The sequence below is a fragment of the Panulirus ornatus genome, chromosome 58, assembly GCF_036320965.1.
Source record: "Panulirus ornatus isolate Po-2019 chromosome 58, ASM3632096v1, whole genome shotgun sequence".
NCBI classification, from domain to species: domain Eukaryota; kingdom Metazoa; phylum Arthropoda; class Malacostraca; order Decapoda; family Palinuridae; genus Panulirus; species Panulirus ornatus.
The window spans coordinates 28,828,565-28,855,494 of NC_092281.1; the positions used below are offsets into that span (position 1 = coordinate 28,828,565).

Below are 26,930 nucleotides of genomic sequence, written 5' to 3' on the forward strand. Positions count from 1 at the left end.
TCTCAGTCTCTAGCTGTCATGGGTAATGCACCAAAACCACACCTACCTTTCCACATCCAGTCCCCACAGACCTTTCCATGGTTTACCCAAGAAGCTTCACATGCCCTTGTTTAATCCACTGACAGCATGTCGACCCCGGTATACCGCATCGTTCCAATTCACTCTATTCCTTGTACACCTTTCACCCTCCTGTATGTTCAGACCCCAATCGCTCAAAATCTTTTTCACTCCATCTCTCTGATGCCCATTCCCTCAGGGAACTTCCATGAAGACTCTTCTCCAGTAAGCTTCCTTTCTATTTCCCCATGTCTCTTCCCCTTCTGTTTCCCTATGTCACATGTGGTCTTTTCACTCCAATCCCCTTAACTGTACTATTATACTCTACTTATAAACTACCTGCCTTTCATTCTTTCCACATGCCCAAACCATTCACCCCACTCCACAGTTCATTCCTTTTGCATTCCATGCCTAACCAAATGTTTCTCACAGCCCCTCTTTTCTTTCTTCATTCCCTCGTCAAACCAATTGCCCCTTCCAAAAAGGTACTTTCCGCAGCCTGGATTCTTGATCTCTGAAACTCATTCCATGTCCATGTTTCAGCTGCACAGGTCAGGATTGGGAGGACTGCTATCCTTTCGTCCTTTCTTCACTCACACATCACCCCTTCATTATCAAGGGACCCAATGACTCTCCTACCCTGTACTGCTCTCACCCTTAACTCTCCTTCCTTATCACCAAACTTACCCAAAACAGCTCCTAATTACTTAAATTCTCTCATCTCTTCAAGTCTTTCTCCCATATCTATAACACAGTTTAGTACACTTTCTTCTCTCTATTAGACTTTGCAAAATCTATACGTTCACTCCATTTCCTTTCAAACACCATCACGTAACTTGCGTTAATTGCCAATGCTTACACACATCATAAAACACACAACCCTCTGCAACTCCTCTTCACTCTCAGCAGACAACACAGTATCATCTGTAACCATCTCTGCACCCATTTTCCATAAAACACACAACCCTCTACAACTCCTCTTCACTATCAGCAGAAAACACAGTATCATATGAAACCATCTCTGCACCCTTTTCCCATACTTTTGCTTTCATCTCTGTTATCACTCCATCCAAATAAATAAATAAAGCCAAAGTGACATCACACAGCCCTGCCTCACACCCAACTCTCCATCCACTCTTCCACTCACATTTGTTCCTCTACAGAAGCTTTCATCCCATCCAATAGTTGTCTGCCAACCCCATACACCCTTGACCTATCCCATAAAGCATTCCACTTGACTCATCATAAACTTTTTCCAAATCCATTAAAGTTACATACAGCTTCTTACTTTTTGTTAGATACTTTTCCAGTCATTCTCACCACAAAAATCTAATCCACAGATTTTTGGCAATCATGCTTATTTCTCTTTATAATACACAATGTCACAATGTTGATAAAAACTTATTACTACTGCTATGCTTCCCTCCCACACCATATATTCTTACCACCTTCCACAAAGTATCTCTATCAAACCTATCATATGTTTTCTCCATATCTATAAATGCCACATACAAATCCTTCATTTTTCTCTAAGAATTTCTCAGTTTCTTCTATATCATCATTTTTCATCTTTCTAATTCTCATGCCAGTCTATCAATTCACAAAAAAATTTTTTTTTTCATTTTTTCTGTATGGGTGGTTACATTTGGAATTCAAACATTATATAAATAAAAGGATTGACTAAATCTGTGGTGTACTTAAAGCCAAAATCTTTACAGAACTAGCTACAATATGAAACAAGACTTACAAGATTTTTAGCCATGTTGGCTGGTGTTTCTTGAGTTATCTTCTCCATAGGAATGTCTGAATCTGGGTAAAGTAAAGGGGCAAGAACCACAGGGACACGTGACCTGGGAAACTCGCGCTGCAGAGCACAAATAAAGGCCTGCCGTGATTCTGGAGGCAGCAGGGAAGCAGGTGGATCCCTCCACAGATGAACAATTTGAGTTAGCAACAAATGAAGGGCTTCTGTCGATAGCTCCAACAATTCACGGTCTCCTGATTCTGCAAAGTGAAATAAAAAGAATTTCAGCATGTCACAAAATTTACATTAGTGCATTTTCTTTTTTACATAATGACCAACATGGTAAAAGTAAAATGCCCCAATCAAAGGCCATCTCAGGTGAAAGAAAGTGTGAAAAAAGAATGAAGAAAGATTATGGGGAAGAGGATTCCAAAGCTTAGCCATCTGTGGGTAGGAGATATTGTGACAGTCAATCCTTGTGTGGCCTGTTTCCACACAAGATATTTTGCGAAGCATTAGTCAGATGTGTGCCTCATGTCCAAAGCCTTGGGGGCAGGGGCACACACAGGTAACTCCAAAGAACGGTGACCAAAATAATACCTGTAAAACAGAGAGCAGAGACAGTGTGGCATAAAGAATATGATGGCTAGGGAGGAAAGTCAGGAGAATGAATGAGATGGAAGGCTTTTGATTCCACTCTAGTTTTCAGATGTGGAGGATAAGTGACCCCGATATATGAGCAATATTCCATAAGAAGGTAAATAAAAGGACTGTCAATTTCAAATAGCTGCTCACAAGAAAAATAATTACACCACCTACATAACAGTATACAGAGCATCAGATTAGGGAGGAACTAGGTGGTTTCAGAAGTGGTAAAGGATGTGTGGATCAAGGGTTTGCTTTTAAGGATATCTATATATTTATCATACTTAATCACTGTCTCCCGCATTAGCGAGGAAGTGCAAGGAAACGGATGAAAGAATGGCCACATATATATGTGTATATACAGTGTCGGCGGAAAGAAATGACACATCCCACTGAAATGCAAATGGGTCGAACCATGACGTCGAAGGAGGAGAGGTCCCGTATCCTCGCTCTGAGGGAGGAAAACGTCTCCATTAAAGATATTTGTGCCCAAGTTGGACGTTCTCGGTCGACCATCTTGAGGCTTCTTGCTACCGGCAGGGCGCTTGCCCTAAACCAGGTTCAGGCCCCTAAACCGCACTCTGGGAGGCCAAAAAAAATACTCTCAGAAGACAGACAATATCCTATGTATATGTTGAAATGTATAGGTATGTATATGTGCGTGAGTGGACGTGTATGTATATAAATGCGTATGTGGGTGGGTTGGGCCATTCTTTTGTGTTTCCTTACGTTACCTCGCTAATGCAGGAGACAGCAACAAGTACAATAATAATAATACCTACAGTGAATTGGAACTATGTGGTATAAAGCGGTCAATGTGCTGTCAATGGATTGAACCTGGGTATGTGAAGCATCTGGGGTAAATCATGGAAAGTTTAGGTGGGCCAGGGTGTGGACAGGGAAAAAAAGAAAAAAAGAAAAAAGCTGTGGTTTCAGTGCATTATACATAACAGGTAGAGACTAAGTGTGAATGAAGGTAGCCTTTGTTGTCTTTTCCTAGCGATATCTCGCACAGGGGGAAGGGGTTGTCATTTCATGTGTGGTGGGGTGGTGACGGGAATGAATAAAGGCAGCAAGAATGAATTACATAAATGTGTATATATGTACATGTCTGTGTATTTTTTTTTTTTTTTTTTTTTTTTGCTTTGTCGCTGTCTCCCGCGTTTGCGAGGTAGCGCAAGGAAACAGACGAAAGAAATGGCCCAACCCACCCCCATACACATGCCTTGATTCAATCCACTGACAGCACGTCAACCCCGGTATACCACATCGCTCCAATTCACTCTATTCTTAGCCCTCCTTTCACCCTCCTGCATGTTCAGGCCCCGATCACACAAAATCTTTTTCACTCCATCTTTCCACCTCCAATTTGGTCTCCCTCTTCTCCTCGTTCCCTCCACCTCCGACACATATATCCTCTTGGTCAATCTTTCCTCACTCATTCTCTCCATGTGACCAAACCATTTCAAAACACCCTCTTCTGCTCTCTCAACAACGCTCTTTTTATTTCCACACATCTCTCTTACCCTTACGTTACTTACTCGATCAAACCACCTCACACCACACATTGTCCTCAAACATCTCATTTCCAGCACATCCACCCTCCTGCGCACAACTCTATCCATAGTCCATGCCTCGCAACCATACAACACTGTTGGAACCACTATTCCTTCAAACATACCTATTTTTGCTTTCCGAGATAATGTTCTCGACTTCCACACATTCTTCAAGGCTCCCAGAACTTTCGCCCCCTCCCTGACCCTATGATTCACTTCCGCTTCCATGGTTCCATCCGCTGCTAAATCCACTCCCAGATATCTAAAACACTTCACTTCCTCCAGTTTTCCTCCATTCAAACTTACCTCCCAGTTGACTTGACCCTCAACCCTACTGTACCTAATAACCTTGCTCTTATTCACATTTACTCTCAACTTTCTTCTTTCATACACTTTACCAAACTCACTGAGAACCAATCACTTTCCTCTCTTCCTACACATACACATGCCTTACATCCTCGATAAAAACTTTTCACTGCTTCTAACAACTTGCCTCCTACACCATATATTCTTAATACCTTCCACAGAGCATCTCTATCAACTCTATCATATGCCTTCTCTAGATCCATAAATGCTACATACAAATCCATTTGCTTTTCTAAGTATTTCTCTCATACATTCTTCAAAGCAAACCCCTGATCCACACATCCTCTACCACTTCTGAAACCACACTGCTCTTCCCCAATCTGATGTTCTGTACATGCCTTCACCCTCTCAATCAATACCCTTCTATATAATTTCCCAGGAATACTCAACAAGCTTACACCTCTGTAATTTGAACACTCACTTTTATATGTTTTCAATTTTGGGATATCACACCATCCACCCTTTGCATACTGTGCATTCATTGCACGACAGCCACTGAACAAGGTAATAGAATTTTATGTGGTGCCTATGGGAAAGGCAGTTTGGTTTTTTGGTCAGTTCCAAGGCACAAATGGTAAGCTCTAAGCAGTTAAATGTTTGGTGTGTGATGAATTTATCAGTAATTTGGTTTTTGAGCAGTTCTTCAATCTGCATACTCTTGACTCATAAGAAAAGCAAAGATTCTTCAGCAAGCATCCGCTAAATTACTAAGTCTATCTTTTTATTCATTCATTATACTTAACTGCCTTCTCCCAAATTAGCAAGGTAGCACAAGGAAATGGGCAAAGAATGGCCCAACCCACCCATATACACATGTATGTACATAAACACGCACACACGCACATATACATACATATACATTTCAACGTATACACACATATACATACACATATATACATGTGTACATATCCATACTGCTGCCTTCATCCATTCCCATCGCCACCCTGCCACACACGAAAATAGCATACCCCTCCTCCCCAACGAGTCAGTGCCAGGAACAAACAGAAAGGGCCACATTCGTTCAGTCTCAGTCTCTAGCTGTCATGGGTAATGCACCAAAACCACACCTACCTTTCCACATCCAGTCCCCACAGACCTTTCCATGGTTTACCCAAGAAGCTTCACATGCCCTTGTTTAATCCACTGACAGCATGTCGACCCCGGTATACCGCATCGTTCCAATTCACTCTATTCCTTGTACACCTTTCACCCTCCTGTATGTTCAGACCCCAATCGCTCAAAATCTTTTTCACTCCATCTCTCTGATGCCCATTCCCTCAGGGAACTTCCATGAAGACTCTTCTCCAGTAAGCTTCCTTTCTATTTCCCCATGTCTCTTCCCCTTCTGTTTCCCTATGTCACATGTGGTCTTTTCACTCCAATCCCCTTAACTGTACTATTATACTCTACTTATAAACTACCTGCCTTTCATTCTTTCCACATGCCCAAACCATTCACCCCACTCCACAGTTCATTCCTTTTGCATTCCATGCCTAACCAAATGTTTCTCACAGCCCCTCTTTTCTTTCTTCATTCCCTCTAGTCAAACCAATTGCCCCTTCCAAAAAGGTACTTTCCGCAGCCTGGATTCTTGATCTCTGAAACTCATTCCATGTCCATGTTTCAGCTGCACAGGTCAGGATTGGGAGGACTGCTATCCTTTCGTCCTTTCTTCACTCACACATCACCCCTTCATTATCAAGGGACCCAATGACTCTCCTACCCTGTACTGCTCTCACCCTTAACTCTCCTTCCTTATCACCAAACTTACCCAAAACAGCTCCTAATTACTTAAATTCTCTCATCTCTTCAAGTCTTTCTCCCATATCTATAACACAGTTTAGTACACTTTCTTCTCTCTATTAGACTTTGCAAAATCTATACGTTCACTCCATTTCCTTTCAAACACCATCACGTAACTTGCGTTAATTGCCAATGCTTACACACATCATAAAACACACAACCCTCTGCAACTCCTCTTCACTCTCAGCAGACAACACAGTATCATCTGTAACCATCTCTGCACCCATTTTCCATAAAACACACAACCCTCTACAACTCCTCTTCACTATCAGCAGACAACACAGTATCATATGAAACCATCTCTGCACCCTTTTCCCATACTTTTGCTTTCATCTCTGTTATCACTCCATCCAAATAAATAAATAAAGCCAAAGTGACATCACACAGCCCTGCCTCACACCCAACTCTCCATCCACTCTTCCACTCACATTTGTTCCTCTACAGAAGCTTTCATCCCATCCAATAGTTGTCTGCCAACCCCATACACCCTTGACCTATCCCATAAAGCATTCCACTTGACTCATCATAAACTTTTTCCAAATCCATTAAAGTTACATACAGCTTCTTACTTTTTGTTAGATACTTTTCCAGTCATTCTCACCACAAAAATCTAATCCACAGATTTTTGGCAATCATGCTTATTTCTCTTTATAATACACAATGTCACAATGTTGATAAAAACTTATTACTACTGCTATGCTTCCCTCCCACACCATATATTCTTACCACCTTCCACAAAGTATCTCTATCAAACCTATCATATGTTTTCTCCATATCTATAAATGCCACATACAAATCCTTCATTTTTCTCTAAGAATTTCTCAGTTTCTTCTATATCATCATTTTTCATCTTTCTAATTCTCATGCCAGTCTATCAATTCACAAAAAATTTTTTTTTTTCATTTTTTCTGTATGGGTGGTTACATTTGGAATTCAAACATTATATAAGTAAAAGGATTGACTAAATCTGTGGTGTACTTAAAGCCAAAATCTTTACAGAACTAGCTACAATATGAAACAAGACTTACAAGATTTTTAGCCATGTTGGCTGGTGTTTCTTGAGTTATCTTCTCCATAGGAATGTCTGAATCTGGGTAAAGTAAAGGGGCAAGAACCACAGGGACACGTGACCTGGGAAACTCGCGCTGCAGAGCACAAATAAAGGCCTGCCGTGATTCTGGAGGCAGCAGGGAAGCAGGTGGATCCCTCCACAGATGAACAATTTGAGTTAGCAACAAATGAAGGGCTTCTGTCGATAGCTCCAACAATTCACGGTCTCCTGATTCTGCAAAGTGAAATAAAAAGAATTTCAGCATGTCACAAAATTTACATTAGTGCATTTTCTTTTTTACATAATGACCAACATGGTAAAAGTAAAATGCCCCAATCAAAGGCCATCTCAGGTGAAAGAAAGTGTGAAGGCAAAAAGAATGAAGAAAGATTATGGGGAAGAGGATTCCAAAGCTTAGCCATCTGTGGGTAGGAGATATTGTGACAGTCAATCCTTGTGTGGCCTGTTTCCACACAAGATATTTTGCGAAGCATTAGTCAGATGTGTGCCTCATGTCCAAAGCCTTGGGGGCAGGGGCACACACAGGTAACTCCAAAGAACGGTGACCAAAATAATACCTGTAAAACCAAGACAGAGAGCAGAGACAGTGTGGCATAAAGAATATGATGGCTAGGGAGGAAAGTCAGGAGAATGAATGAGATGGAAGGCTTTTGATTCCACTCTAGTTTTCAGATGTGGAGGATAAGTGACCCCGATATATGAGCAATATTCCATAAGAAGGTAAATAAAAGGACTGTCAATTTCAAATAGCTGCTCACAAGAAAAATAATTACACCACCTACATAACAGTATACAGAGCATCAGATTAGGGAGGAACTAGGTGGTTTCAGAAGTGGTAAAGGATGTGTGGATCAAGGGTTTGCTTTTAAGGATATCTATATATTTATCATACTTAATCACTGTCTCCCGCATTAGCGAGGAAGTGCAAGGAAATGGATGAAAGAATGGCCACATATATATGTGTATATACAGTGTCGGCGGAAAGAAATGACACATCCCACTGAAATGCAAATGGGTCGAACCATGACGTCGAAGGAGGAGAGGTCCCGTATCCTCGCTCTGAGGGAGGAAAACGTCTCCATTAAAGATATTTGTGCCCAAGTTGGACGTTCTCGGTCGACCATCTTGAGGCTTCTTGCTACCGGCAGGGCGCTTGCCCTAAACCAGGTTCAGGCCCCTAAACCGCACTCTGGGAGGCCAAAAAAAATACTCTCAGAAGACAGACAATATCCTATGTATATGTTGAAATGTATAGGTATGTATATGTGCGTGAGTGGACGTGTATGTATATAAATGCGTATGTGGGTGGGTTGGGCCATTCTTTTGTGTTTCCTTACGTTACCTCGCTAATGCAGGAGACAGCAACAAGTACAATAATAATAATACCTACAGTGAATTGGAACTATGTGGTATAAAGCGGTCAATGTGCTGTCAATGGATTGAACCTGGGTATGTGAAGCATCTGGGGTAAATCATGGAAAGTTTAGGTGGGCCAGGGTGTGGACAGGGAAAAAAAGAAAAAAAGAAAAAAGCTGTGGTTTCAGTGCATTATACATAACAGGTAGAGACTAAGTGTGAATGAAGGTAGCCTTTGTTGTCTTTTCCTAGCGATATCTTGCACAGGGGGAAGGGGTTGTCATTTCATGTGTGGTGGGGTGGTGACGGGAATGAATAAAGGCAGCAAGAATGAATTACATAAATGTGTATATATGTACATGTCTGTGTATTTTTTTTTTTTTTTTTTTTTTTGCTTTGTCGCTGTCTCCCGCGTTTGCGAGGTAGCGCAAGGAAACAGACGAAAGAAATGGCCCAACCCACCCCCATACACATGCCTTGATTCAATCCACTGACAGCACGTCAACCCCGGTATACCACATCGCTCCAATTCACTCTATTCTTAGCCCTCCTTTCACCCTCCTGCATGTTCAGGCCCCGATCACACAAAATCTTTTTCACTCCATCTTTCCACCTCCAATTTGGTCTCCCTCTTCTCCTCGTTCCCTCCACCTCCGACACATATATCCTCTTGGTCAATCTTTCCTCACTCATTCTCTCCATGTGACCAAACCATTTCAAAACACCCTCTTCTGCTCTCTCAACAACGCTCTTTTTATTTCCACACATCTCTCTTACCCTTACGTTACTTACTCGATCAAACCACCTCACACCACACATTGTCCTCAAACATCTCATTTCCAGCACATCCACCCTCCTGCGCACAACTCTATCCATAGTCCATGCCTCGCAACCATACAACACTGTTGGAACCACTATTCCTTCAAACATACCCATTTTTGCTTTCCGAGATAATGTTCTCGACTTCCACACATTCTCCAAGGCTCCCAGAATTTTCGCCCCCTCCCCCACCCCATGATCCACTTCCGCTTCCATGGTTCCATCCGCTGCCAGATCCACTCCCAGATATCTAAAACACTTCACTTCCTCCAGTTTTGCTCCATTCAAACTCACCTCCCAATTGAATTGACCCTCAACCCTACTGTACCTAATAACCTTGCTCTTATTCACATTTACTCTTAACTTTCTTCTTTCACACACTTTACCAAACTCAGTCACCAGCTTCTGCAGTTTCTCACATGAATCAGCCACCAGCGCTGTATCATCAGCGAACAACAACTGACTCACTTCCCAAGCTCTCTCATCCCCAACAGACTTCATACTCGCCCCTCTTTCCAAAACTCTTGCATTCACCTCCCTAACAACCCCATCCATAAACAAATTAAACAACCATGGAGACATCACACACCCCTGCCGCAAACCCACATTCACTGAGAACCAATCACTTTCCTCTCTTCCTACACGTACACATGCCTTACATCCTCGATAAAAACTTTTCACTGCTTCTAACAACTTGCCTCCCACACCATATATTCTTAATACCTTCCACAGAGCATCTCTATCAACTCTATCATATGCCTTCTCCAGATCCATAAATGCTACATACAAATCCATGTATACATTGAAATGTATAGGTATGCATGCATGGACATGTATGTATATACTTGTGCATGTGGGTGGATTGGGCCAATCTTTCATCTGTTTCCTTGCACTACCTTACTACGCGGGAGACAGCGACAAAGCATAATAAAAAATGAATAAACCTATACATTTCAACGTTATCTATATTTATCATACTTTGTCGCTATCCCCGTGTTAGTGAAGTGGCGCAAGGAAAGAGACGAAAGAATGGCTCAACCCCACCCAAATACACATGTATATACATAAACGCTCACACACACACATATATATAAACCTATACATACATATATATACAGAGATATGTATACCCATGTACATATTCATACATGATGCCTTCATCCATTCCCGTTGCCACCCCGCCACACAGAATGGCACCCCCCTCCCCCCACTAGTAAGCGCTGGGAAAAGACAACAAAGGTTACATTCGTTCAAACTCAGTCGCTAGCTGTCATGTGTAATGCACCAAAACCACAGCTCCCTTTCCACCTCCAGGCCCCACAAAACTTTCCATGGCTTACCCCAGATGCTTCACATGCCCTGGTTCAATCCTTTGACAGCAAGTCGACCATGGTATACCACGTCATTCCAATTCACTCTATTTCTCGAACACCTTTCACCCTTCTGTATTATCAGGCCCCGATCGCTGAAAATCTTTTTCTCTCCATCCTTCCACCTCCAATTTGGTCTTCCACTTCTCATCGTTCCCTCTACCTCTGCTGCATATATCCTTTTTGCAAATCTTTCCACTCTCATTCTCTCCATGTGACCAAACCATTTCAACACCACTTCACAGCAAACATTGTCCTCAAATATTTCATTTCAAACACATCCATCCTCCTCTGGACAACCCTATCTATGGCCCATGCCTCGCAACCATATAACATTGTTGGAACCACTATTCCCTCAAACGTACCCATTTTTGCTCTCTGAGATAACGTGTTCCTTCTACACATTCTTCAACGCTCCCAGAACCTTTGCCCCCTCTCCCACCCTAAGACTCACTTCCGCTTCTAAGGTTCCATCTGCTGCTAAATCCACTCCCAGATATCTAAAACACTTCACTCCCTCCAGTTTTTCTCCATTCAAACTTAACTCCCAATTAACTTGTCCCTCAACCCTACTGAACCTAATAACCTTGCTCTTATTCATATTTACTCTCAGCTTTCTTCTTTCACACACTTTACCAAACTCAGTCACCAGCCTCTGCAGTTTCTCACCCGAATCAGCCACCAGCACTGTATCATCGGTGAACAACAAGTGACTCACTTCCCAAGCCCTCTTATCCACAACAGACTGCATACTTGTCCCTCTCTCTAAAACTCTTGCATTCACCTCCCTAAGAATCCCACCCATAAACAAATTAAACAGCCATGGAGACATCACACACCCCTGCTGCAAACCTACATTCACTGAGAACCAATCACTTTTCTCTCTTCCTACTCGTACACATGCCTTACATCCTTCGTAAAAACCTTTCACTACTTCTAGCAACTTACCTCCCACACCATATACTCTTAATACCTTCCACAAAGCATCTCTATCAACCCTGACATATGCCTTCTCCAAATCTATAAATGCTACATGCAAATCCATCTGTTTTTCTAAGTATTTCTCACATACATTCTTCAAAGCAAACACCTGATCCACACATTCTCTACCACTTCTGAAACCACATTGCTCTTCCCCAGTCTGATGCTCTGTACATGCCTTCACCCTCTCAATCAATACCCTCCCATATAATTTCCCAGGAATACTCAATAAACTTATACCTCTGTAATTTGAACATTCACCTTTATCCCCTTTGCCTTTGTACAATGGCACTATGCATGCATTCCGCCAATCCTCAGGCACTTCACCATGAACCGTACATACATCGAATTTCCTTACCAACTAATCAGCAACACAGTCACCCCCTTTTTTTAATAAATTCCATTACAATACCATTCAAACCTACCACCTTGCCAGCTTTCATCTTCCAGAAAGCTTTCACTACCTCTCCTCTATTCATGAAACCATTCTCCCTGACCCTCTCACTTCGCACATCACCTTGACCAAAACACCATATATACATGCCACTCTATCATCAAATATATTCAACAAACCTTCAAAATACTCACTCCATCTCCTTCTCACTTCACCACTACTTGTTATTACCTCCCCATTAGCCCCCTTCATCAATGTTCCCATTTGCTCTCTTGTCTTACGCACTTTATTTACCTCCTTGGAAAACATCTTTTTATTCTCCCTTTTTACCGCCCTCTTTTTCACCTCTTGCACCTTTCTCTTGACCTTCTACCGCTTTCTTTTATACATCTCCCTGTCATTTGCACTACTTCCCTGCAAAAATCACCCAAACGCCTCTCTCTTCTCTTTTACTAACAATCTTACTTTTCATCCCACCACTCACTACTCTTTCCAATCTGCCCACCTCCTACCTTACTCATGCCACACGTAATCCAATAACGCTCTCTGGCCATCTCTCCTACTTACATACGTATACTTACGTAAATCTCTCTAAACCAGGCATTCCCATCCATCAGTCTTTTTTCAGCACACAAATATACAAGCTCGTCACCATTTCCATTTACAACACTGAAGACCCTATGTACACCAATTACTCCCTCAACTGCCACATTACTCACCTTTGCATTTAAATCAACCATCACTATAACCCGGTCTCGTGCATCAAAACTGCTAACACACTCGCTCAGCTGCTCCCAAAACACTTGCCTCTCATAATCTTTCTTCTCATGACCAGGTGCATAGGCACCAATAATCACCCATCTCTCTCCATCCACGTTCAGTTTTACCCACATCAATGTAGAGTTTACTTTCTTACACTCTATTACATACCTATTCCCACAACACCTGCTTCAGGAATATTGCTACTCCTTCCTTTGCTCTCGTCCTCTCACCAACACCTGACTTCACTCCCAAGACATTCCCAAACCACTCTTCCCCTTTACCCTTGAGTTTCATTTCACTCAGAGCCAAAACACCTAGGTTCCTTTCCTCAAACATATTACCTATCTCTCCTTTTTTCTCATCTTGTTTACATCCGCACATTTCGACACCCCAATCTGAGCCTTCGAGGAGGATGAGTTTTTATCGAGGATGTAAGGCTTGTGCATGTGTAGGAAGAGAGGAAAGTGATTGGTTCTCAATGAATGTAGATTTGCGACAGGGGTGTGTGATGTCTCCAAGGTTGTTTAATTTGCTTATGGATGGGGTTGTTAGGGAGGTGAGTGCAAGAGTTTTGGAAAGAGGGGCAAGTATGCAGTCTGTTGTGGATGAGAGAGCTTGGGAAGTGAGTCAGTTGTTGTTCGATGATGATACAGCACTGATGGCTGATTCATGTGAGAAACTGCAGAAGCTGGTGACTGAGTTTGGTAAAGTGTGTGAAAGAAAGTTGAGAGTGAATGTGAACAAGAGCAAGGTCATTAGGTACAGTAGGGTTGAGGGTCAAGTCAATTGGAAGGTAAGTTTGTATGGAGAAAAGCTGGAGGAAGTAAAGTGTTTTAGATATCTGGGAGTGGATTTGGCAGCGGATGGAACCATGGAAGCGGAAGTGAATCATAGGGTGGGGGAGGGAGTGAAAATTCTGGGAGCCTTGAAGAATGTGTGGAAGTCGAGAACATTATCTCGGAAAGCAAAAATGGGTATGTCTGAAGGAATAGTGGTTCCAACAATGTTGTATGGTTGCGAGGCGTGGGCTATGGATAGAGTTGTGCGCAGGAGGATGGATGTGCTGGAAATGAGATGTTTGAGGACAATGTGTGGTGTGAGGTGGTTTGATCGAGTAAGTAACGTAAGGGTAAGAGAGATGTGTGGAAATAAAAAGAGCGTGGTTGAGAGAGCAGAAGAGGGTGTTTTGAAATGGTTTGGTCACATGGAGAGAATGAGTGAGGAAAGATTGACCAAGAGGATATATGTGTCGGAGGTGGAGGGAACGAGGAGAAGAGGGAGACCAAATTGGAGGTGGAAAGATGGAGTGAAAAAGATATTGTGTGATCGGGGCCTGAACATGCAGGAGGGTGAAAGGAGGGCAAGGAATAGAGTGAATTGGAGCGATGTGGTATACCGGGGTTGACGTGCTGTCAGTGGATTGAATCAAGGCATGTGAAGCGTCTGGGGTAAACCATGGAGGGCTGTGTAGGTATGTATATTTGCGTGTGTGGACGTATGTATATACATGTGTATGGGGGTGGGTTGGGCCATTTCTTTCGTCTGTTTCCTTGCACTACCTCGCAAACGCGGGAGACAGCGACAAAGTATAATAATAATAATTTTTATATATATATATATATATATATATATATATATATATATATATATATATATATATATATATATATATATATGTATATATATATATATATACGTTGAGATGTATAGGTATGTATATTTGCATGTGTGGACGTGTATGTATATACATGTCTATGTGGGTGGGTTGGGCCATTCTTTCGTCTGTTTCCTTGTGCTACCTCGCTAACACGGGAGACACTGACAAAGCAAAATAAATAAATATAAATAATTATACTTTATCCTTGGGGATAAGGGAGAAAGAATAATTCCCACGTATTCCCTGCATGTCATAGAAGGCGACTAAAAGGGGAGGGAGTGGGGGGCTGGAAATCCTCCTGTCTCGTTTATAATTTTTCAAAAGAAGGAACAGAGAAAGGGGCCGAGTGAGGATATTCCCTCAAAGGCTCAGTTCTCTGTTCTTAGTGCTACCTCGCTAATACAGGAAATGGCAAATAGTAAAGAAAAAAAAAATTTTAATGTATAGATAAATATACATACACAAACATATACATATATAAACACATGTATATATTCATATTTGTTGAATGCATTTGATGATGTGGCAGATGTAGGGTGTTTTGGTCGGGGTGATGTATGAAGTGAGGTCAAGGAGAATGATTTGGTGAAGAGAGAAGAGGTAGTGAAACCTTTGGGAAGATGAAATCGGGCAAGGCAGTGGGTTTGGATGGTACTGCAGTGGAATCTATTACAAAAGGGGTGACTGTGTTATTGATTGGTTGGTAAGGATATTTAATGTATGTATGGACCATGGTGAAGTGCCTGAGGATTGGCAGAATGCGTGCATAGTGCCACTGCACAAAAGTAAAGTGGATAAAGGTGAGTGCTCAAATTACAGGGGTATAAGTTTGTTGAGTATTCCCGGGAAGTTATTTTTTTTTTTTTTTTTTTTTTTTATACTTTGTCGCTGTCTCCCGCGTTTGCGAGGTAGCGCAAGGAAACAGACGAAAGAAATGGCCTAACCCCCCCTCCATACACATGTGCATACACACGTCCACACACGCAAATATACATACCTACACAGCTTTCCATGGTTTACCCCAGACGCTTCACATGCCTTGATTCAATCCACTGACAGCACGTCAACCCCTGTATACCACATCGCTCCAATTCACTCTATTCCTTGCCCTCCTTTCACCCTCCTGCATGTTCAGGCCCCGATCACACAAAATCTTTTTCACTCCATCTTTCACCTCCAATTTGGTCTCCCTCTTCTCCTCGTTCCCTCCACCTCCGACACATATATCCTCTTGGTCAATCTTTCCTCACTCATTCTCTCCATGTGCCCAAACCATTTCAAAACACCCTCTTCTGCTCTCTCAACCACGCTCTTTTTATTTCCACACATCTCTCTTACCCTTACGTTACTTACTCGATCAAACCACCTCACACCACACATTGTCCTCAAACATCTCATTTCCAGCACATCCATCCTCCTGCGCACAACTCTATCCATAGCCCACGCCTCGCAACCATACAACATTGTTGGAACCACTATTCCTTCAAACATACCCATTTTTGCTTTCCGAGATAATGTTCTTGACTTCCACACATTTTTCAAGGCTCCCAAAATTTTCGCCCCCTCCCCCACCCTATGATCCACTTCCGCTTCCATGGTTCCATCCGCTGACAGATCCACTCCCAGATATCTAAAACACTTCACTTCCTCCAGTTTTTCTCCATTCAAACTCACCTCCCAATTGACTTGACCCTCAACCCTACTGTACCTAATAACCTTGCTCTTATTCACATTTACTCTTAACTTTCTTCTTCCACACACTTTACCAAACTCAGTCACCAGCTTCTGCAGTTTCTCACATGAATCAGCCACCAGCGCTGTATCATCAGCGAACAACAACTGACTCACTTCCCAAGCTCTCTCATCCCCAACAGACTTCATACTTACCCCTCTTTCCAGGACTCTTGCATTTACCTCCCTAACAACCCCATCCATAAACAAATTAAACAACCATGGAGACATCACACACCCCTGCCGCAAACCTACATTCACTGAGAACCAATCACTTTCCTCTCTTCCTACACGTACACATGCCTTACATCCTCGATAAAAACTTTTCACTGCTTCTAACAACTTGCCTCCCACACCATATATTCTTAATACCTTCCACAGAGCATCTCTATCAACTCTATCATATGCCTTCTCCAGATCCATACATGCTACATACAAATCCATTTGCTTTGCTAAGTATTTCTCACATACATTCTTCAAAGCAAACACCTGATCCACACATCCTCTACCACTTCTGAAACCGCACTGCTCTTCCCCAATCTGATGCTCTGTACATGCCTTCACCCTCTCAATCAATACCCTCCCATATAATTTACCAGGAATACTCAACAAACTTATACCTCTGTAATTTGAGCACTCACTCTTATCCCCTTTGCCTTTGTACAATGGCACTATGCACGCATTCCGCCAATCCTCAGGCACCTCACCATGAGTCATACATACATTAAATAACCTTACCAACCAGTCAACAATACAGTCACCCCCTTTTTTAATAAATTCCACTGCAATACCATCCAAACCTGCTGCCTTGCCGGCTTTCATCTTCCGCAAAGCTTTTACTACCTCTTCTCTGTTTACCAAATCATTTTCCCTAACCCTCTCACTTTGCGAACCACCTCGACCAAAACACCCTATATCTGCCACTCTGTCATCAGACACATTCAACAAACCTTCAAAATACTCATTCCATCTCCTTCTCACATCACCACTACTTGTTATCACCTCCCCATTTACGCCCTTCACTGAAGTTCCCATTTGCTCCCTTGTCTTACGCACCCTATTTACCTCCTTCCAGAACATCTTTTTCTTCTCCCTAAAATTTACTGATAGTCTCTCACCCCAACTCTCATTTGCCCTTTTTTTCACCTCTTGCACCTTTCTCTTGACCTCCTGTCTCTTTCTTTTATACTTCTCCCACTCAATTACATTTTTTCCCTGCAAAAATCATCCAAATGCCTCTCTCTTCTCTTTCACTAATACTCTTACTTCTTCATCCCACCACTCACTACCCTTTCTAAACAGCCCACCTCCCACTCTTCTCATGCCACAAGCATCTTTTGCGCAATCCATCACTGATTCCCTAAATACATCCCATTCCTCCCCCACTCCCCTTACTTCCATTGTTCTCACCTTTTTCCATTCTGTACACAGTCTCTCCTGGTACTTCCCCACACAGGTCTCCTTCCCAAGCTCACTTACTCTCACCACCTTCTTCACCCCAACATTCACTCCTCTTTTCTGAAAACCCATACTAATCTTCACCTTAGCCTCCACAAGATAATGATCAGACATCCCTCCAGTTGCACCTCTCAGCACATTAACATCCAAAAGTCTCTCTTTCGCACGCCTGTCAATTAACACGTAATCCAATAACGCTCTCTGGCCATCTCTCCTACTTACATAAGTATACTTATGTATATCTCGCTTTTTAAACCAGGTATTCCCAATCATCAGTCCTTTTTCAGCACATAAATCTACAAGCTCTTCACCATTTCCATTTACAACACTGAACACCCCATGCATACCAATTATTCCCTCAACTGCCACATTACTCACCTTTGCATTCAAATCACCCATCACTATAACCCGGTCTCGTGCATCAAAACCGCTAACACACTCATTCAGCTGCTCCCAAAACACTTGCCTCTCATGATCTTTCTTCTCATGCCCAGGTGCATATGCACCAATAATCACCCACCTCTCTCCATCAACTTTCAATTTTACCCATATTAATCGAGAATTTACTTTCTTACATGGGAGGGTATTGATTGAGAGGGTGAAGGCATGTACAGAGCATCAGACTGGGGAGGAGCAGTGGTAGAGGATTGTGGATCAGGCGTTTGCTTTGATGAATATGCCAAAAATAATTAAAATCAAATGGATTTGCATGTAGCATTCATGGATCAGAAGGTATATGATAGGGTTGATAGAGATGCTTCGTGGAAGGTTTTAAGTGTAATGATGTGAGGGTTAAGTCGTTAAAAGAAGTGAAAAGTTTTTTCCAATGATGTAAAGCATGTGTATGCATAGGAAGAGAGGAGTATGACTGGTTACTAGTGAATGTCGGTCTGTGGCAGGGGTGTGTGATGTCCCCATGGTTGTTAAATTAGTTTATGGATGGGGTGGTTAAGGAGGTAAATGCAAGAGTTTTGGAGAGACGGGCAAGTATGCAGTGTGTTGTGGAAGAAAGGGCCTGAAAAGTGAGTCAGTTTTTGTTGACTAGTGATACAGCTCTAGTGGCTGATTCGTATGAGAAATTGCAGAGGTTGGTGACCAAGTTTAGAAAAGTGTGTGAAAGGAGAAACTTGAAGGTAAATGTGAATAAGAGCAAGGTTATTAGGTTCAGTAGGGTTGAGAGACAAGTAAATTGGAATGTAAGTTTAAAAGGAGAAAAATTGGAGGAAATGAAGCATTTTAGATATCTGGGAGTGGACTTAACAGCAGATGGAACAATGGAAATGGAAGTGAGTCAAAGGGAGGGGGAAGGGGTGAAGGTTCTGTAAGCAATGAAGAAAGTGTGTAAGGAGAGAACGTTATCTCGGAGCAAAAAATAAGTATGTTTGAAGGAAGAGTAGTTCCCACAATGTTGATGTGTTGGAAATTAAATGTTTGAGGACAATGTGTGTTGTGAGGTGGTTTGGTCGAGTAAGTAGTACAAGGGTAAGAGAGATGTGTGGAAATAAAAAGAGTATGCTTGAGAGAGTAGAAGAGGGTGTGTTGAAATGGTTTGGACATATGGAGAGAATGAATGAGGAAAGATATATGTGTCAGAGGTGGAGGGAACAAGAAGATGCGGGAGACCAAACTGGAGGTGGAAAGATGGAATGAAAAAGATTTTGAATAGTTGGGGCCTGAATATACAGGAGGGTGAAAGGCGTGCAAGGAATGGAGTGAATTGGAACGATGTGATATAACGGGTTCGATGTGCTGTCAATGGACTGGACCAGGGAATGTGAAGTGTCTGGGGTAAACTGTGGAAAGGTCTGTAGGGCCTGGACGTGTGGTTTCGCTGCATTACACATGACAGCTACAGCCTGAGTGTGAACGAATGAGGCCTTTTTTGTCTGTTCCTGGTGCTGCCTCACTGGAGGGGAACGCTATTTTGTGTGTGGTGGGGTGGTGATGGGAATGATGAAAGCAGCATATATGGATATGTCATGTGTATATATGTATATGTCTACATATGTATGCGTATGTATACGTTGAAATGTATATGTATGTATATGTGCATGTGTTGGCATTTATGTATGTATATACATTTGTATGTGGGTGTTTTTGGGTCATTTCTCGTCTGTTTCCTAGTGCTATCTCACTAACACAGGAGACGGCAGTTAAGTATAATAATAATAAAAAAAAAATTTCTATTACACTTAGTCGCTGTCTCCCGTTAGCAAGGTAGTGCAAGGAAACAGATGAAAGAATGGCCCAACACACCCACATACACATGTACAAACATAAACGCCCACACATGCACATATACATACTTATACATTTCAACGTATATATACATAATCGCTCAAAATCTTTTTCACTCCATCCTTCCACCTCCAATTGGGTCTCCCACTTCTCCTCATTCCCTCCACCTCTGATACATATATCCTCTTTGTCAATCTTTCCACACTTGTCCTCTCCATGTGACCAAACCATTTCAATACACCCTCTTCTGCTCTCATTATCATACTCTTTTTATTACCACACATCTCTCTCAACACTTTCATTACTTACTTGATCACACCACCTCAACCAAACATTGTCCTCAAACATCTCATTTCTAACACACCCACCCTCCTTCGCACAGCCCTATCTATGGCCCATGCCTCGCAACCATATAACATTATTGGAACCACTATTCCTTCAAACATACCCATTTTTGCTCTCTGAGAAATACGTTCTCACCTTCCACACAATTTTCAATGCTCCCAGAACCTTCGCCCATCTCCCCACCCTGTGATTCACTTCTGCTTCCATGGTTCCATCCATTGCTAAATCCACTCCCAGATTTCTAAAACACTTCACTTCCTACGGTTTTTCTCCGTTCAAACTTACCTCCTAATTAACTTCTCCCTCAACCCTATTGAGCCTAATAACCTTGCTCATATTCACATTTACTCTCAGCTTTCTTCTTTCACACACTTTACCAAACTCAGTCATCAACTTCTACAGTTTCTCACCAGAATCAGCCACCAGCACTGTATCATCAGTGAACAACAACTGACTCACTTCCCAAGCTCTCTCATCCACAACAGACTGCTTACCTGCCCCTCTCTCCAAAAGTCTTGCATTCACCTCCCTAACAACCCCATATATAAAAAAATCAAACAGCCATAGAGACATCATGCACCCCTGCCACAAACCGACATTCACTGGGAACCAATCACTCTCCTCTCTTCCTACTCATACACATGCCTTACATCCTTGATAAAAACTTTCCACTGCTTCTAGCAGCTTACCTCCTACACCATATACTCTTAATACCTTCCACATAGCATCTTTATCAACTCTATCATATGCCTTATGTAGATCCATAAATGCTACATATAAATCCATATGTTTTTCTAAGTATTTCTCACATACATTCTTAAAAGCAAACACCTGATCCACACATCCTCTACCACTTCTGAAACCACATTGCTCTTCCCCAATTTGATACTCCGTACATGCTTTCACCCTCTCATTGAGTACCCTCCCATATAATTTCCCAGGAATACTCAACAAACTTATACCTCTCTAATTTGAACATTCATTACCCCCTTTGCCTTTATCCAATGGCACTATGCATGCATTCTGCCAATTCTTAGGCACTTCACCATGAACTATACATACACTGAATGAATATCCTTAACAACCAGTCAACAATAGTGTCACCCCCTTTTTTAATGAATTCCACTGCAATACCATCCAAACCTGTTGCCTTGCCGGCTTTCATTTTCTGCAAAGCTTTCACTACCTCTCCTCTGTTTACCAAATCATTCTCCCTGGCCCTCTCACTTCAAACACCACCTCGACCAAAACACCCCATATTTGCCACTCTATCATCAAACACGCGTATTCAACTAACCTTCAGAATACTCACTCCATTTCCTTCTCACTTCACCACCACTTGTAATTACTTCCCTATTAGCCTCCTTCACCGATGTTCTTGTCTTATGCACTTTATCTACCTCCTTCCAAAACATTTTCTTATTCTCCCTGAAATTTTATGATACTCTCTCACCCCAACTCTCATTTGCCCACTTTTTTACTCTTGTACCTTACTCTTGACCTCCTGCCTTGCTTTTATGCATCTCTCAGTGATTCGCACTACTTCCCTGTAAAAATTGTTCAAACACTTCTCTCTTCTCTTTCACTAACAATCTTGCTTCTTCATCCCACCACTCACTACCCTTTCTAACTTGCCCATCTCCCACCATTCTCATGCCACAAACATCTTTTGTGCAAGGCATCACTGCTTCCCTAAATATATCCCATTCCTCCCCCACTCCCCTTATGTCATTTACTCTCACCTTTTTCCATTCTGCACATAATCTCTCCTGGTACTTCCTCACACAAGTCTCCTTTCCAAGCTCACTTACTCTCACCACTCTCTTCACCCCAACATTCTCTCTCTTTCTGAAAACCTAAACAATCTTCACCTTCACCTCCACAAGATATTGATCAGACATCCCTTCAGTTGCCCCTCTCAGTACATTAACATCCAAAAGTCTCTCTTCCATGCGCCTATCAATTAACACATAATCCAATGATGCTCTCTGGCCATCTCTCCCACTTACATACGCATACTTATCAATATCTCTCATTCTAAACCAGGTATTCCCAATCATCAGTCCGTTTTCAGTACACAAATCTACAAGCTCTTCACCATTTCCATTTACAACACCTAACACCCCATGTACACCAATTATACCCTCAACTGCCACATCATACAAACAAAATCAGTTGTCATGTTGAGATAGTTGTGGTATTTGCAAGCTTTTACTAGATATAGTGCTGTGTTGTCCTCATATGTGTTCATGTGTGTCATGGCAATGCATTAAGTGATTTTTTAACATTCTAATACCTTAATGAAATATGTTTGACTGATTGGCCTGTACTGTTTTGGCAGGACTTTTGGTTCCTACTTGTGTACTGATGTTATGTATGCCATTCTAGGTATATCTTCTACCTTTGATTGTCTATGCTTTGTCTCAACAGTTACTGTTTCTTTTGGCCTTTATGGTAAATTGCTGAAATTCAATCCAGCTCTGATACTGGATATATGTGGTAAGAATTTAGGGATATGGACATTTCTGATGAAAATGTTTGGAGAATGAACACAAAGGAAGAATTTTATGTATTTATTGTGGTGCTAAGTGATAAATCAACTAAGTGTGTTAAGTGGAAAGTAAGCAGCGCTCTTATGACTGTAATAAATAACATTTTTAAGAAAATGGACACGAATTTATGTTAAATGAGGTGGTGATGTAGCAGAGGCTCTTTGTGCCTGATCCATCTCACTGAAATGGGAATGGAATGGTGATACTTGACAAACAAACATACAGTCAATCAAGAACAATAAATTCCGACACTTCATTAACTACTCCACTCACCAGAGTCAACGTAGGCCCGTACAAGATCAGGTAGTTTGGCTTTGAGTAATGCTGTGGCCTGGTTACGAACTTCTTGATTAGTTGCTTGGAGCAAGAACAAACAATGTGTAATTTCCTGCAACCGAGAAAGTCTAAGTGCCTTACACACTCCACCGACCCACTGTGGCTTGATGAACTGGAAAAGTAAAAAAAAATTTGGTTATCAATCAAAAGAAACATTCTAAACGGGAGGAAAATCAGATTTAAATCTAACAGTTCAATCTACTTTATTCTGGTGCAATTCCAACTGAGTAAATGAAAATCATGAACTTTCATTTCAGTATAACCTTTTTTTTCTCTAAACTGATCTTTAACTATTACCTTGCTTGGATTGGGTGGGTTGGCAGTGGCAAAGGCGAGATTGGCAATAAAAGGTGTTGGTGGAAGAGTGGCAGCTAAGTGTTGTAAAAGGAGGGGACCAGCCCCACTACTACTGGATGACCACGAAAGGGTGGTTACACCAACACTGGAGGCAGGCTCCTTGTCCTGTTAAAATATTTCAAAACTGTTATCAGCAGCACAACAAAATTATCAATCTCATTCAATAATATTTTCAAGGTAAAATATGTACCACAGATCAACTCATACACAGAAAGCCTACTTCTACTTTCTGCAATATTCTACAAGACCTGCTCCAAAAACAAGGTAATATGGACAGTTCAAAATATGCTTCTGACCCAATCTCTCTATTCCTTACAGTACACACAAAAGCAAAGATAATCAGTCCATTTCTAGAACATCAGAAGCTTCCATTCCTAATAGATAGCTGCAAACCTTAGAACTAGTTGAGAGTTTTCATAAGGCAAGTCTGGACAGAAATCAATGTTTGATGTTTGAGTCTACTGAGAACACTTGGAACAGCATATGGGATGGGGTTGGTAGTGTGCATATAAGCATCAAATGGGAAGGAAAAATGATGTTGAAGAAACAATACAGTATGTATGGACCAAGAGCTTGCTTTGAAAAATGTGCCAGAAACATTTGGAAAAAAAATGCGAATTGTACATGAAACTTATGAATCTGAAGGAAATGTATGGGTAAAATGGAGAGTTAGTAAGTGGTGAAGAGATTTATTTGGAAAATAAGGCATATGTGCATAGAGAGGTTCCAAGTGAAGGCAAGTCTATTTCAAGGATACCTTATATCACCATGGCTGTTTAGTCAGTTACTGGACATGCTGGTAGAGGAGGAAAATGCAAAGGCTTTGCATCAAGACTGTGAAGTCTGGGTTCTTTTAGACTAACAATTATCCAAATTATCAATTCCTCTACTTGTGAAGCGTTTCTGCAGTCTTTCAAGACAGTCCATTTCTACTTGCCCTGATGATGACCACATAATACAGCTGTATGCAAGTTTGCTTTATATACATGCAAAGAACAACTTCATCATCACCCTTATCATGAATGTTCTCATTACAACTACACTCTTTACTGTAATTAAACAGATGTTACCATAACAATGTCCTCTCCATATTCTGGCTTTTCTTTTAAGATTATTCCTCGAGTCTTTAAATGTGCTGTCTTCTTAAATTTCCCATTCTGTTTGCCTCTTATTGGATCTCTCCAAGACTTATATGCTCAAATTTCTCATTAATGGATTCCATCTAATTCTCCTCTGCCCCTATGAATATCATATTGAAGTCTTCTTGCATATTCATTGTCATCAATGCTCAACATTTTCCTTACTTCAAGATCATCTGCAAAGCATTTTGTCACACTTTCATTTATATCTTTATATATGCTGGATAACATCACTATGAAGACTACAGTAGTAAGGATCATACAACTCCTGAAGAACTCCTGATAAATCATTATCATTCATTACACAGTAGTCCCATTTGCTACTACACTTAAACCTGAAGAATAACTGGCAAGATCTTACAAGGGTCTGCACCCCTACAGCCTGGCCTATTCTTAGGCCATGGAATTGGTTTGCTGGTCAACCAAGCTGTTGAAAGCTGCAGCCCTCAAGCCCAGAGTACCCACAGCCTGGCTGGTTCGATACATTTTGAAGGTACTTGTCCAGTGCACTCTTGAATTTCTCTTGTGAGCATCCCATGCTGTTTCTGATGGTAGAAGGCAAGGTGTTGGAGACTGAAAATATATTCCCACTCACCAGCACTGAGCATGAACAGTAAACTTTTCAAATTTTCTAAATTTCAATTAAGGCTTGGCTCTGAAGTAGACTTTTGTCAGGGACTGGAGCCTCCGACACAATGAGTTCTCCAATGTGTGCTCTTGCCACAAGTATCTCACTTTAACAGGTAGTTGTGTGATATTCAGAGAAGATTATCAAGGCAGTGGTTTACACAAACTCTTGTGTATTTAAAAAATATCATTATGACAGGAGGTTATACACCTTAACAAGTATCTAGTATGGATGTGACTGGCTTAATTTTGAACAGGGCCTTGAGTGACTACCATGAAATTAGCCTAGCCAGAATGGAGATTACGTGATATATCCTCATAAATATTAAATGTTGTAAGGTAACTCTGAGTAAATAATCCCAATGAAATGGCCAGTTAAAATGTTATACTAAAACAATGGTATATCCTAATGGCAACCAGGATTATCAGGTACAAACAAAAGAACAAAAAATAAAAGTAAAATATGCAAGTACTATGAAGCAAAATGTATAATATATATAGTTAAAACAAAGTAACAAGTTATGATGAGTAGTCTATCTACATACTCTTACCTCTCGTGACTTTTAGGCTCACTTCCACTGTTTAATTTAGCTGAATATACCTTATTATTATTGTTATTGTTTGGTGAGGGTCGATGACTTTCTCCTCCCTGAGGTCCTGACCACTCCAGGTGACCAATCAGCACCCGGTACAAGTGTCGCTCTGCCTCACCACCAAACTGACACACCACCTTAAAAAAAAAATCAAAACCTATTAGCAAGAAACACAATATCATTCTTATAAGACATCCTTCTAAAAAATATTCATATGGGGTATTTAGCTAATGTTTATAAAACACTTTCATCGCAAACAAAGTTTAAAGAGAAACTACTGGATGCAGTTAAAAGTATTTTAACAACAAAGAAGAATGAATAATATGAGCTTTTGTAGTATGGTGGTTCGCACTGACGACTGGGCCAGCAAGGTTCAAATCTTGGACATGGTAATAAGCTCAAGACCAACCCAGCTGTTTCATTCTCTCCTCAGGGCTAGTCAATAATGAGTACCTGGCATAGTATGAGGTATGTACATGCATGTCATTAAGGCTGTATTAATGGCTGGAAAAGAGTACAGGGTAATAAAGGAGTCCATCATATCCCTCCTCTTAGATGAATGCAACATTAAGCTGTAGGAACCCCATGAAAGAGGTCCAAGGGTTGTACAATAATAATATTATCATCATTCTTGGATTTTGTGTTAACTGAAAAAGGAAAGAATGTTGGAAGTGGATGTGTTGTGATGGGAGACTGGTGGGACATCTAATCACTTCTTGATGAAGGTGAGGGTGAAAGTAAGATCTGACTTTAGAAGAGGAATAAATGAGTGGGGAGGAGGGTGGTACATGTCAGAAAACTTGGAAAAGAGGTTTCTGTTTAGAGATACCAGAAGAGAATAAATGAAGAAAGGCAGATGGTGAGTAAACAAAACTAATAGAATTGGTAGAAGGTGGTGGGGTGAAGTAATTATTAGTGAAAGTGGGAAGAGTGGTGTATGGATGATATCTGCAGTGAAAAAAAAAAAAAAAA

At 41.4% G+C, this 26,930-nt stretch overlaps 1 protein-coding gene across 1 annotated transcript in view; it reads right to left on the bottom strand.

Annotated features, from left to right (window-relative positions):
* Positions 1-26,930, bottom strand: part of Not1 (CCR4-NOT transcription complex subunit 1) — a 560,605-nt gene that overhangs the window by 483,809 nt on the left and 49,866 nt on the right. Inside the window, exons 2-5 of the mRNA XM_071695617.1 lie at positions 25,967-26,095; positions 23,540-23,704; positions 23,180-23,354; positions 7,200-7,456 (exon numbers count right to left, since the gene is read on the bottom strand). Coding sequence (XP_071551718.1) covers positions 7,200-7,456; positions 23,180-23,354; positions 23,540-23,704; positions 25,967-26,095 — 726 coding nt within the window. The remainder of the gene's footprint in view (positions 1-7,199; positions 7,457-23,179; positions 23,355-23,539; positions 23,705-25,966; positions 26,096-26,930) is intronic.